General features: G+C 42.4%; 1 protein-coding gene across 1 annotated transcript; it reads left to right on the top strand.

Annotated features, from left to right (window-relative positions):
• The first annotated feature begins 1,621 nt into the window (after positions 1-1,621).
• Positions 1,622-5,925, top strand: LOC130105947 (uncharacterized). Its single transcript, XM_056272136.1, has 4 exons — positions 1,622-2,586; positions 2,938-3,105; positions 4,041-4,136; positions 5,620-5,925. Exons 1-4 carry the CDS (start codon positions 1,690-1,692, stop codon positions 5,923-5,925), a joined length of 1,467 nt encoding a protein of 488 aa, XP_056128111.1. The 5' UTR covers positions 1,622-1,689.
• Positions 5,926-14,777: the final 8,852 nt, after the last annotated feature.

The raw sequence follows: 14,777 nt of genomic DNA, 5'->3' as shown, positions 1-14,777 counted from the left end.
AAGTAGAAGGTGTTTACATTGAGTCTCTTGGTGACTGTGTAAGGGGTTCAGTTTTTGCTGTGGCGGCAGACAATCTTGCTGCGCATGGCTTTGCTGGCTTTAAAGAGAGTTTCAATTCCGCATACGTTTGCAGATTTTGCCTCAGTCCCAAGACAGACATACAGACTTCAGAAGTGACCACTGGTAACTGTGAGTTTAGGACAAGAGAAAATCATGACACCTTAGTCCAAGCACTTAAAAAGGATGGAGATCATCTTGATTATGGGGTAAAGAGTTCTTGCGCCCTATCAGATTGCCTTGCTTATTTCCATCCCATCACAGGGTTTCCACCTGATATATTACACGATTTGTTTGAAGGTGTTGTACCTGTTGAAATCGCACTTTGCTTAAAAACATTGATTTCCAAGAAATATTTATCTTTGGATGATCTCAATAAGGCAATTGTGTCCTTTCCTTTTGAACATTCTGACAAGACTGACCGTCCACATCCGATTCCCAAAAGTTTTTCAACCCGGGGCACTATAGGTGGAAATGGTCACGAGAACCACACCTTGCTGAGATTATTGCCTGTTCTAATTGGACACTCTGTCCCAGAGGGTGAAAAATGTTGGGACATTTTGATGAATTTAAAAGACATAGTTGATTTATCACTATGTCATTCGTTTGATGATGAGACACTACAGTACTTTGCTTGCAAAATTTCTGATCACAGACAACTATTACAGGAAGTGTTCCCTAACTTTGTGCTTCGCCCTAAACACCATTTCGTTGAGCACTATCCTCACCTGATTAAGTGCTTTGGTCCTTTGGTACATCTCTGGACCATGAGATTTGAAGGGAAGCACAAAGTTTTCAAGAAAATTGTGCATGACGCGAACAACTTCAAAAACGTTTTGAAAATGCTTGCAGAACGACACCAAAAGCAGATGGCTTACTATCTGTCCTCTCCAGCCTTTTTTAAGCCTGAAATCCAAACCACAAACATGAAATCTGTCTTAGTAGCCACATTGCCAGAAGATGCACAGGCATTTATATCCAGTATCACTGACAGCAACACCGTTTACTCTGCTGATCAAGTGATCATTGATGGTACCCTTTTTAGACCGGGCATGTTTGTTTGCACAGGGCTACATGGAGGGCTGCCTCAGTTTCATGAGATATGGCACACTTTGCTGTTTAATGACGGTGTTTATTTTGTGCTGAAGATATTTGAATCAAACTATGTAGAACACTTGCGTAGTTATGAGTTAGTTGCAGACTGTGGAGGAAAGGTCTTTGTGAGATCACCAAATGAGTTGCATGACCATATTCCTTTGACTGCTTACAGGGTAAAAGGCCAAAAAATCCTTACCACAAAGAGGTTCATCTCACTCTTGGATCGACAGTAGCCTGCTGCTGCATTGCTGATCACTACACACCTGAGGGTCAACTGTAAGTGCCTTAAAGATTGTGGATGCATCTTCTACAAAACAAATTTTGATTTCTTGATAGTTGCCAATTAGCTGATCAGTTTTGTGGCAAAATATGAATTTTTATTTTTTATTATTATTATTACTGCAAAAGCCCCTGTAGTATGTTTTTTTTATTGTATTTTTATGCTTACAGATTCCAAGATTCCAAATGAGCGCATCAGATAGCACATTAAAGCTGAGGGTGATAATAGATCCTACGAGTACCCGTAAAGTAGTTATGCCATCTCGACCTGAGACAGTCAGTGACCTTTCGTTGCATCTAAAAACAAACCTCAATGTGAGTTATGATTTTAGGCTACAGTTTGAAGATCCTGAGTTTGGAAATGCATTATGTGATCTCGAGAACATTGATGATCTTCCCTCCAAAGCAACTGTGAAGCTCATCAAAACACTTGAGCTGGATATCCATCCTACTGACACAGAAGACACCGCGTTGGCTTCGGACACATCATCCTTTTCTAAACGCACAAGCAGGTGGCCTGATGTGTTTGATCTGCCAAAATTTTCATATGACGTTGAGTTTGCCTTGAGAGAGGGCAATTCTGAATATTTGAAACAAGGAAAGCATCTTAAATTGACAAGGGATCAAAAACATAACATCCTTGAGAGAATGATAGATACAATTTACAGCTTCAAGGCATACCCAATTGATACTGAGTTTGCTCAAGCAGCTGAAGCCCTGGTGAACAAACACCCCTGTTTGAAGGAAAATGGCTCAAGAACCGGTCATGATGGATGGAAAGTGTCCTTGAAGTTCAAAATGGGTAATTATAGAAGCAAACTTCGGAGATCAGGAATGCAAGAAGTTGCCATCAATGGGTGCAAAAAAAGCAGAAGCAATCCAGATGCAGAACATAGTCGAGCAAATATTAAACGCCCTAGACGAGCAGAAGTCAACTTCCTCCCCAACCTTCCTCATGGGTCAGATGAACTTTCTTTGGAAGATTTACGTCTAAATATGATGGATGAACTTAAAAAGAAGGACCAAGATGTCATGATGATAAATCGACACATGCAACAAACATTTGCGCTGAGACGAAAAGAAATTGTGCAGTCCAGTCCATCAGTTAAGGAAATGATGTCAAGATGGCCAGCTTTGTTTCGAGAAGCCCAAGTAAGTGATATTATTTTGTAACTACTTTTAATGTCTACTTCTCAAAGAGAAATGGTTCGTATCTTACTGTTTTGGTATATTGCAATTCATTTTGTTTTAATGCTGTCTTTTAAAAGATTAGTTTACTAAAAATATTGACATATTTCAATAGTCATAGTCATGTCAATAGTATTTCAAAAGTTGAGTAAATGATGAAATAAGTTTTAAAAAAATGGTGAACTTTATTTATGGACATCTTTGCACCCTGTAGTGTTCAAATTTCTTGCAGTGTAGAAAAGCGTTGTGATTTATTTTATTTTCAAATTCACAACCGCCTTTTCATCTAACATTTTTTTCTATTTATTGTTGCAGGTACTTGCAGAGTTTCACAGAATCACAAATCAAAATCTGCAGCAGACATTCTACTCCTCCCTGGATAAACATACTCCACAGCTTCTGAATCTTTTCAGAGCTAAGGCAGCAAAGGGCGGTGTCAGTGGCAACAAGATGGCTGCAATATTAAGAGACTACGATGAACATGTAAGTAGAATTTAACTTATTTAAGGGCTGTACAGGATGAGAACGTTGGTGTAAAGGTTATCCATGCAACAAATGTTAAAGATGTTAAAGAGTTAGTTCACCCAAAAATGAAAATTCTGTCACCAGTTACTCAACCTCATGCCATTCCAAACCTGTAAGACTTTATTCATCTTCAGATCATAGTTAAAGATTGTGGGGAACAGGACGAGGCCGAGGGACGTGAGAACGGCGCGAGGCCGGTGGTGCGAGTGTTAATGAGCTCACAGTTGTCGCTCACGCCTCGCGCCGTTCTCTCACGTCCCTCGGCCTGTCCTGTTTGCCACAAAGATCTTTTGAAATCTTGTAGCTTTCTGTCCCTCCAATGACAGTCTACACAACTACCACTATCAAGGTTTAGAAAGGTAGTAAATCCATGTGACTCTACTTGATTATCCACAAACAAACACATCCGTAGCTTCATAAACTAAGGTTTAACCACAAGTCACAGGGATTAGTTTAGTGATGTCTATCCTACCTTTCTAGACCTTAAGGCCCTGATCACACCTAAAGCATTTTTCAGGTTCAAAAACGCGAGGCACATAGAACTGTCATTTTGCTAGTTGTGTAAGCTGTCAGTGGAGGGAGAAAAGCTCTCTGATTTCATTAAAAAGATTTTTGTATCCCAAAAAAAGTCTTACAGGTTTGGAACATCATGAGGGTGAGTAATTAATGACAAAATTTAAATTCTTTGGGTAAACTAAAATCTTCTGAAGCAATACAATCAATTTGTATGATAATTAGACTGAAAATAAATATAATCAACTATTTAAAATAGACTAAATTTTAAAAAAACACCTCTATACACAGCCTAGGGAAAAAATGGTAATATGGCAGCACAAACCTCAACTATCATCAAACTGATTAAATTATGCTATGTTTTGTGTTTTGTCTTTAAGGACAAGAATGACATTCATGTCAGACGAACTACTGCTCTGGCAGGTTTACCAGTTTATCTAAAAGAAGACTCTGCAGATGTTTTCAAGACACACAAGGTATGAAATATTATATTGCAACAATTTAATCTTTTAGTTAAAAGATTTTAGTCCGTGGAGACGTAACCTAATGCCTCAGAAAATCCAATCTGCCTGTTTACAAGACAGTCGCATTGGCACATATCTGATTTCTATCTGATTTATTTCCACATATGAACAAGGCCTGAAATATCTGAATGCATGCAAATTTTTTCCTGTTTGCACGGTCATAGAACGTCTCCCTAGTGTCGTCACCGACGCAGTTCGAGTTTCCTCGAAAGGGAACACATCCCATCTGTGTCACATATGAGGAAAAAATCTGAATTGGGTCACATTTTACTGACAGAAACTTAGATTTGTTCCACATTAAATTTGATTTCTAAATAAGAAAAAGGCTGTGATAGATGTTAATTTTAAAGGATTAGTTCACTTTCAAATGAAAATTAGCTCATGATTTGCTCACTCTCAAGCCATCCTAGGTGTATATGACTTTCTTCTTTCAGACAAATACAAAGAGTTATATTACAAAATATCCTGGATCTTCCAAGTTTTGGCAGTGGATTGCAACCAACAGATTGAAGCTCAAAAATGTGGATCCATCCGCCATAAACGAACTTCACGCGGATCCGGGGTGGTTATTAAAGGCCTTCTGAAGCACGATGAGTTTGTGTAAGTAAAATATTAATATTTAAACTTTATAAAGTAAAATAACTAGCTTCCGGCCAAACGAACATATGGATTCCACTTACACCTAAAGCGCAACTTATGCGAGTAATGTGACGTACTGCTGATATTTTTGCTACGCCATGATGCAGTACGCTACTTCTGAAGTCACAAGTTGCGCTTTAGGGGCAAGTAGACTGCGTTTGGCTGGAAGCTAGAATTTTACTTTGTTATGTGTTAAATATTAATATTTTTCTTACAAACTCATCGTGCTTCAGAAGGAAGCCGCATGTAGTTCGTTTATGATGGATGGATCCACGTTTTTGAGCTTCAATCTTTTGGTTGCAATCCACTGCCATTATAAAACTTGGAAGAGCCAGGATATTTTGTAATATAACTCCGATTGTATTTGTTTGAAAGAAGAAAGTCATACACACCTAGGATGGCTTGAGGGTGAGCAAATCATAGGCTAATTTTCATTTGAAAGTGAACTAATCCTTTCATAGGATTCATAGCCTGTTCTATAGGTTGTATATCTTTTTACTTTTCTTTTGTTCTAGAACATTTAGCCGATACACCTAGTATGAGTTCCTAGTAAAGTACTAGTATTTTTCCAAATAAAATCTTGCTAATTAACAATTTTGTTAAATGTATTGTTAAAATGAAGTATTACATTTTTGTAAATATTACAGTCAATCGAACTTTGCTGAGCATGTCCATTTTTCAAGGCTTTGTTGTCATTCATGAAAATTTAGTTTTGATGTCTGCCCTGACTATGGCCTGTTTGTATTGTAGATTTGTAAAGAGATGCATTAACAAAGATTTATTTCAAACCATTTAGAGAGAGGATCTTGACCAGGCGCAAAAGGCAGCAGTTGCCATCATTGCTGTCGAGGAAGAGGTTGAAAAGTTGCCTTTCAACCCACAGGATTTTCTGATTGTCCTTGAAGATGAGGTGGTAATGTCTGCAAAGTCCTGGGTTAGTGCACTGGTGCTGATTTTTGGGCTACTCTATGCCCTTCACATAAGCTACCCAAAGAAGCTGACCGTTTTTTTTGAGTTCATACAGAAAGTGCTGCTAAATCTCGACGATGGGAAGGCCAGGCCGAAGTTGCTTGCACTTAAAAATGAACTTCTGATTGACTAATTGCTAACTTTTTCTGGTTCCATTAGGCGATTGAGTTTGCCGTTTTTAGAATTTTAAACCGCAGTTTATGAATTTCTTTTTAAAAGTTCCCAATTTGAGCTGTCTGTTAAAGTTTGAAGAGTTTTAAAGTTTTAAATATTTTATTGGAAATGTATGTCTGATGAAATTGTTTTAATGTTATTTGGACTGATTTGGCACACTGATTTAGTTTTAAAATGACCCTGTTTGGGCAGACCCTGTTTCATAGTCTTAAAGGAATAGTTGATTTAAAGGGTTAGTTCGCCCAAAAATGAAAATTCTGTCAGTAATTACAAAAGTCTTACGGGGTAGGAACAACATGAGAGTGAGTAATTACTGACAGAATTTTCATTTTTGGGTGAACTAAACCCTTTAATGGTTAAAGTGTATATTTCATGAAATTGTTTTAATGTTATTTGGACTGAACAGCACACTTCTGTTTTATGCCTGATGAGCTTTTGTGGGTGAACTAAACCCTTTAATGGTTAAAGTGTATATTTCATTTCATGAAATTGTTTTAATGTTATTTGGACTGAACAGCACACTTCTGTTTTATGTCTGATGACCTTTTGTGGGTAAACTAACCCTTTAATGGTTAAAGTGTATCTTTCATTTCATGAAATTGTTTTAATGTTATTTGGACTGAACAGCACACTTCTGTTTTATGCCTGATGACCTTTTGTGAAAAAGTATTTTTTCAATAAATACTGTTATTGCATAATTTTCTTTCATCATTTCTTTGTACTAATATTTTCCCCTTGTCTTAATTTAACTTTATTAATTTGAGTTTAATTAACTTAAATCATTCACGGCAATCGGTTTCCTCAAACCATTTGAGTAGCTACGTAGTTTAAACTTGATTCAATTTATTAAATGAACTCAAACCAATTAGTTTAAATTAATGGAATGAACTTAAAATCTTTAAGTTACCTATACTCAAAATGATTGACTAAACCAACACTAAATTATGAGTGAATATGACTCGATATATACAAGTTCACAATACTCATATGTATTTGTTTTTAAACTTAAACGGTTTGTAGCAATCAGTTTCCTCAATCGGTTTGAGTTGAGTTAACTTATTGGGTTTTACAGTGTATCAACTCGTCTTAGTTAAGGGAATAACATAGTTTAATATGAAAAACCAGTATCCCTTTAATGAACCCAAACGTCAGAAGCCCAACATACCCACAGCAGCGACACTCGAATCTGGCAGCAAGACGAGATAATAGGGAGAAAACACACTGTCTGCAGTACCATAAATAGCCACAGGAGGGGAGCCCTCGAACACCAACGATTATAACAAAATACCTTATTTTATGTAATTCACACATCAAAACTGTTTAATAAAAATGAATGTTCTTTTGTTTAACACTGTTACATATCACAGGGGGAAAAAAAATCTAAGGAATAAGAAACTGCTAATAATTATTTAGCATACCACAAATATACTCCAGCGCTAACTGCTGTTGCTGCTGCCAGAGCTGCACCTCCTGCTGCTCCCATTACTGTTGCTTTCCCAACAGTGCATGCAGCTGCTCCCACTGTAGCTGCTAGTCCTGCTTCTGCCGCTGTTGCTCCCACTGCTTCTGTTGCTCCTACTGCTGCTCCGACCGTTGCTCCCACTACCGTTCCTATTACTATCGCTGCTCCTGCGGCGGCTGCTGCCACTGCTCCGGCTAATAGTGATTCTGCAGCATCATGTTGCTTGAGTAGAAGAGTCTTCTTATCCTGCTCGGTGTATCTGCTGTCTCCATTCTTCTCTCGCAGACTCTTTATCTTTTCTAGAAGCTCAGTGACCTGAGATCGATCTTTATCTTTGTTGTTAAACACATGAAAACCTCCTGAACACTGATCAACTACTGACCGCAGTGTTTCACATTTATTCAGATATTTCTCTACTGGCTCATGTAACTGATCTCCGTGAGTAAAGAGCACTATTGTGTGATTTAAGAGCTTTGATCCAAAAAAAAGCTGGCTCAGTTGCATAACGTTCCTTTTCTCCTTTGAGAAAGTCTCACCCAGTTTGATCACCAGCAGAAACACATCAACACTATGAAGTGTAAACATCTTCTCTATTTGAGATTCAGCATATTTAATCTTCACTGATGTATCAGAGAGTCCTACAGTGTCGATCACTGTGATTGTTTGTCCGTCCAGCTCTGTTTGTGCTGATTCACAGGTTCTGGTCACAGACTCAGGAGAAAAATCTTCTTTAAATGTTTCTCTAACACCTATGATGGTGTTTCCTGAAGCGCTCTTTCCTGATCCAGTCGAGCCCAACAGCATAATATTCACAATAAAAGGTTCTTCCATGCTGTTCCTCTGCATCCTTCTGTGAGTATAATTGATTTTTTTCTCTCTCACTATTATGAGGAAACACATTTTGTTAATTAAATGACAAAAACCTGCTGCTTCATTACAATGACTTTATTTGCGTAAAAAGAAACAGAAAAAAATGAGACAGACTAAGGCCTTGTGCACACGGACACAGGTATTTTTATAACCGGAGTTTTTCCTACAGCGTTTAAAAAAAAATCCCGTCCACACATGCTCGGTCTCCGTCTACATGAAAACGTAAAAACACGCTATCAAGCGCGGTCAAGTGCATGCCACGCCAGCAGGCGGCGATATAGCCCTAACCGTAAAAAAAGCAACGTTGGCCAATCAGAAGCGCAAATCTGACGTCAAACACAGCGGATAACGGCACACACTCTGACGTCGCAAGGCAAAAACCCCGGTTTCACTGTAACCGGCGTTTCTGAAAATCCTCACCCTGGCAGGGGTTTTCAAAAATGTTCGGTTTCAGTGCGTTTTCGTGTGGACGAACGGCCGAACCGCGTAAAAAAAGTCACGGTTATAAAAATACCCGTGTCCGTGTGGACAGAGCCTAAATCCAGACCCAGATAACATACATATCAGCAGGTTTTAGTGTGAGTAGTGGCTTGCTGTGTGTGTCCCAGATACGGCCCATATGACCTTTGCCACTGCCAGAACTGAGCCATTTGTGCCATAGTTGGCCCAGATGAGGCCCTGATATATTTGCTATTAGCCATACTCCTCAGACAGCAACATAGAATCAACGCATACCAGATGTGGGCCAGATCTGGGCCGACACTATTGGCGCTTTTCCACTGCGTGGTTCGGCTCGGTTCGGCTCGGTTCGGCTCGACTCGGCGCGGAACGGCTCGGCTCGCTTCGCTTTTCCACTGCGTGGTACGACTCGACTCGGTACGGCACAGTTCGGTTCGCTTTAGCTTGGTTGCTTTTCCACTGCAGTAGTACCGCTTCAAAGAGGGTGGGGGACTGATCGTTATAGTTGCGCAACATCTCGGCAACCAACGAGAGGAACGTCTGCACCTCGTCCACTGACCACGATTCAGCCATTTCTTTTTTTGAAGTTTTCATCTTCTTTTTTCAAGCAAGTACTTTAAAAACAGGTGCTACAGCGTTGGCTGTTGTCTACTGGCTATTTCAATCTAGCGGGTTTAGTGTCTCGTGACGCAAATACAATGACGCTGGTAGTGACGATTCTGTCTGTCTGACCAATCAGTGATCTGTAATGTGTTCACGTCACATTTTAGTATCGGTACGGTACGCTTGGAACCTCAACAGACCAGGTACCATTTAAAGCGAGCCGAAGCGAGCCGTACCGTACCGTACCATGTGGAAATGCGCCATAAGTGAGCCGTACCGAACCGAGCCGTACCGTACCATGCAGAGGAAATGCGCCATAAGTGAGCCGTACCGAACCGAGCCGTACCGTACCATGCAGAGGAAATGCGCCATAAGTGAGCCGTACCAAACCGAGCCGTACCGTACCATGCAGAGGAAATGCGCCATAAGTGAGCCGTACCGAACCGAGCCGTACCGTACCATGCAGTGGAAATGCGCCATAAGTGAGCCGTACCGAACCGAGCCGTACCGTACCATGCAGAGGAAATGCGCCATAAGTGAGCCGTACCAAACCGAGCCGTACCGTACCATGCAGAGGAAATGCGCCATAAGTGAGCCGTACCGAACCGAGCCGTACCGTACCATGCAGAGGAAATGCGCCATAAGTGAGCCGTACCGTACCGAGCCGTACCGTACCATGCAGAGGAAATGCGCCATAAGTGAGCCGTACCGTACCGAGCCGTACTGTACCATGCAGAGGAAATGCGCCATAAGTGAGCCGTACCAAACCGAGCCGTACCGTACCATGCAGAGGAAATGCGCCATAAGTGAGCCGTACCAAACCGAGCCGAGCCGTACTGTACCATGCAGAGGAAATGCGCCATAAGTGAGCCGTACCGAACCGAGCCGTACCGTACCATGCAGTGGAAATGCGCCATAAGTGAGCCGTACCGAACCGAGCCGTACCGTACCATGCAGTGGAAATGCGCCATAAGTGAGCCGTACCAAACCGAGCCGTACCGTACCATGCAGAGGAAATGCGCCATAAGTGAGCCGTACCGAACCGAGCCGAGCCGTACTGTACCATGCAGAGGAAATGCGCCATAAGTGAGCCGTACCGAACCGAGCCGTACCGTACCATGCAGTGGAAATGCGCCATAAGTGAGCCGTACCGAACCGAGCCGTACCGTACCATGCAGTGGAAATGCGCCATAAGTGAGCCGTACCGAACCGTACCATGCAGTGGAAATGCGCCATAAGTGAGCCGTACCGAACCGAGCCGTACTGTACCATGCAGTGGAAATGCGCCATAAGTGAGCCGTACCGAACCGAGCCGTACCGTACCATGCAGAGGAAATGCGCCATAAGTGAGCCGTACCGAACCGAGCCGTACTGTACCATGCAGTGGAAATGCGCCATAAGTGAGCCGTACCGAACCGAGCCGTACCGTACCATGCAGAGGAAATGCGCCATAAGTGAGCCGTACCGAACCGAGCCGTACTGTACCATGCAGTGGAAATGCGCCATAAGTGAGCCGTACCAAACCGAGCCGTACCGTACCATGCAGTGGAAATGCGCCATAAGTGAGCCGTACCGAACCGAGCCGTACCGTACCATGCAGTGGAAATGCGCCATAAGTGAGCCGTACCGAACCGAGCCGTACCGTACCATGCAGAGGAAATGCGCCATAAGTGAGCCGTACCGAACCGAGCCGTACCGTACCATGCAGAGGAAATGCGCCATAAGTGAGCCGTACCAAACCGAGCCGTACCGTACCATGCAGAGGAAATGCGCCATAAGTGAGCCGTACCGAACCGAGCCGTACCGTACCATGCAGAGGAAATGCGCCATAAGTGAGCCGTACCAAACCGAGCCGTACCGTACCATGCAGAGGAAATGCGCCATAAGTGAGCCGTACCGAACCGAGCCGTACTGTACCATGCAGTGGAAATGCGCCATAAGTGAGCCGTACCGAACCGAGCCGTACTGTACCATGCAGTGGAAATGCGCCATAAGTGAGCCGTACCGAACCGAGCCGTACCGTACCATGCAGAGGAAATGCGCCATAAGTGAGCCGTACCCATAGACAGTAAAATAAATGGACAGAGCGATCTCATTGGAACTCAGTTGAGACAGTTGAAGCCCACTTTTAGCGATTTTTGAGAACTTCCGTTCCTGACGCGCAGACTCAAACCGACTCAAACTAAGCTTGATGACGTGAGCAACCTGTCTGACAGACGTTAATCTTCTAGTAGCTGTGCGTGAAAACTGCCAACGTTAATCTTGCAGAGACGGGGAACTTGAGCAAAGAGTTCTTTGGCGTGAGTGAGCAGGAGTAAGAATTCCGTTGCTTTTATGGACTCATTATCTATGGGCTTCTCCCTTGACGGGACGTCCCCCCGATTGCCTGCGAGCTTCTCCTGCTGTCTGTACGGTAACTTCTGTACAGCGCGACAGAGAGTCGAGTGGTTATGACGCAATCGTTAGCCTATTTTTACTAAATCTGTTTCTACGGGGCCATAGTGTAACATAGAAGGTAATGGAGCCCTTTATACATTGTCGTGTTTCTTTAGAAATAAATAATGGACAAATGGAGTCTTTAAACGCCTCAGATGTAAAGTTATTCGCTGTCAAAGTGACGCAAAAATCAATGGGAGTCAATGGAAATGCTAACGCAAGTGAAGTTCTGCTACAACATGGCGGCACCCGTCCGGCTTCAACTTCCGGTCGATGGATTACCCCCTTGGCCGTACCGAACCGAGCCGTACCGTACCATGCAGTGGAAATGCGCCATAAGTGAGCCGTACCGAACCGAGACGTACTGTACCATGCAGTGGAAATGCGCCATAAGTGAGCCGTACCAAACCGACCCGTACCGTACCATGCAGTGGAAATGCGCCATAAGTGAGCCGTACCGTACCGAGCCGTACCGTACCATGCAGAGGAAATGCGCCATAAGTGAGCCGTACCGTACCGAGCCGTACTGTACCATGCAGAGGAAATGCGCCATAAGTGAGCCGTACCAAACCGAGCCGTACCGTACCATGCAGAGGAAATGCGCCATAAGTGAGCCGTACCGAACCGAGCCGAGCCGTACTGTACCATGCAGAGGAAATGCGCCATAAGTGAGCCGTACCGAGCCGTACCGTACCATGCAGAGGAAATGCGCCATAAGTGAGCCGTACCAAACCGAGCCGTACTGTACCATGCAGAGGAAATGCGCCATAAGTGAGCCGTACCGAACCGAGCCGAGCCGTACTGTACCATGCAGTGGAAATGCGCCATAAGTGAGCCGTACCGAGCCGTACCGTACCATGCAGAGGAAATGCGCCATAAGTGAGCCGTACCGAACCGAGCCGTACCGTACCATGCAGAGGAAATGCGCCATAAGTGAGCCGTACCGAGCCGTACTGTACCATGCAGAGGAAATGCGCCATAAGTGAGCCGTACCGAACCGAGCCGTACCGTACCATGCAGAGGAAATGCGCCATAAGTGAGCCGTACCGAACCGAGACGTACTGTACCATGCAGTGGAAATGCGCCATAAGTGAGCCGTACCAAACCGAGCCGTACCGTACCATGCAGAGGAAATGCGCCATAAGTGAGCCGTACCGAACCGAGCCGAGCCGTACCGTACCATGCAGAGGAAATGCGCCATAAGTGAGCCGTACCGAACCGAGCCGTACCGTACCATGCAGTGGAAATGCGCCATATGTTGCTGTCTGGGTCAGGTTGAGTTTATGTCATTCCATGCGGTATGTGGGCGAACTGTGGCAATATCTCAAGATGCTTGAAGAAACCTATGTGCAAAGCTACCTGAAAAACATCTCAGGTTACGACTGTAACCCTAAATAGGGAACAAGCGTTGATGACGCTTTGGGAATGGCCCTGCGTGATTGCGTCTGTAGCACACGTGTCAACTAGTCCAATGGTGAGAGTGAACGTCATAGGCGGGTGGAAGGGAACTAGCCTATGTGCAAGTGTACATTAAGCTGTTTTAAACGCCAAGGCTGGTCACACGTCAACTATTGATCTGATTAGTCAAAAAATACAGACTCCGGTACTAGGTCGGAACTGAAATGTTAAAATTGTTACGCTTTGAGCGGTGTTAAGTGGAATCGTTAACACCTCTGATTGGCTATTGTGTTCGCGCTCATCGGATATGTCTGAGGATTAGCAACAATGCTCTACGCGCAGGAGCGTTTGACATAGAAATGTTTTAAAGTGTTTAAAAAAAACTTTGACAATTCTAATTTAGTTAATGGAAGTTAATTGATAAATTAAATCTATTTATGACATTATTTTTGGAACTTTCCTCATAGGCTATATTTAGCAGTGACATTGTCAGGCTGTTTTATTTACAACAAAATAAGCTAGTTTCCTGCCCAAAATATAATGGCATTGTAATGGCAATTAATATAATAGCCTATATGTAACGATAAAGTTTACAGTGACTTTACAGTACATTTTTTACAAACGTTAAAAAAGCTAAAATAACACCTTGCTGTAGTTTTGTGTAGTTAATCACCTGACGTATTAAACACGACTTCCCAGGAGGACTTGAGCACCATATATAAAACTAACCAAACAAGTTTTTTTTTTTTACTGTATCATTTTTACTATTTATTACTTTGCCTGTTATTCACATTTAAATAACTTCCAATGCTTGTTTGGCTAAAATGTGTGTTATGGCTGTGGAGTAAGCTGTGACCAGTCCAGGCCTATAATCACTAAATCACCAACACAACACTTGTCAACATAATAAATAAAACTGTACAAATCGCCTAGCATCATATAACCTACAGATTACGACCATTATGAACATTATGAATGGAGACTCAATTCTCACCTGTGTTAAGATCAATCGCCTTTTCACTTGTCGACACACTGAAGTGAAACTGCAATGGTTTTACTATGGGTTTCACTGACAGTGATCCGTTATTTTACAGAAGTAGGGAAATGTCATGTAGCCGCCTTTTTGGTCACATTTTGGACAGCGTTGCACTATTTGGTGTCTGAGATATTTGGTTGCCCTGGTATCAATCATGCATATTTTCATGAGTTTCCCGTTTCGAGTTTATGAGACAAAATAGGGCATTTACTTTTATGCACTTCTGAATCTGAACATTGGTTGTATTACCGGAACGGAAACATGTTTTGAGTGATCTGTAAATATGTGTGAGTTAAATAGAAGTAATATAAATATACAAATCATTACATGCTAAAGAAAAACTATCACATTTTTCTGGTGTTAGTACTTTTATTTCCATTTTTCTTTGACAAAATTTCAGTTTAGACCATTTTCATCTCTCATTTAGTTATCATAATTTCACTTTTTTTTTTTTTTGAGATAGAGAGAGCAGCTAAATTACATTCTGTTCAAACAACAAACACCTCCATTTCCAAACCATAAATTACAATTCAATTTGCAGACAAAA

The sequence above is a fragment of the Rhinichthys klamathensis genome, unplaced genomic scaffold, assembly GCF_029890125.1.
Source record: "Rhinichthys klamathensis goyatoka isolate OS25496 unplaced genomic scaffold, OSU_Roscu_1.1 h1tg000330l_1, whole genome shotgun sequence".
Classification (NCBI taxonomy): domain Eukaryota; kingdom Metazoa; phylum Chordata; class Actinopteri; order Cypriniformes; family Leuciscidae; genus Rhinichthys; species Rhinichthys klamathensis.
The sequence above is the reverse complement of the archived record's forward strand: the minus strand, read 5'-3'. Positions and strand labels throughout refer to the sequence as shown.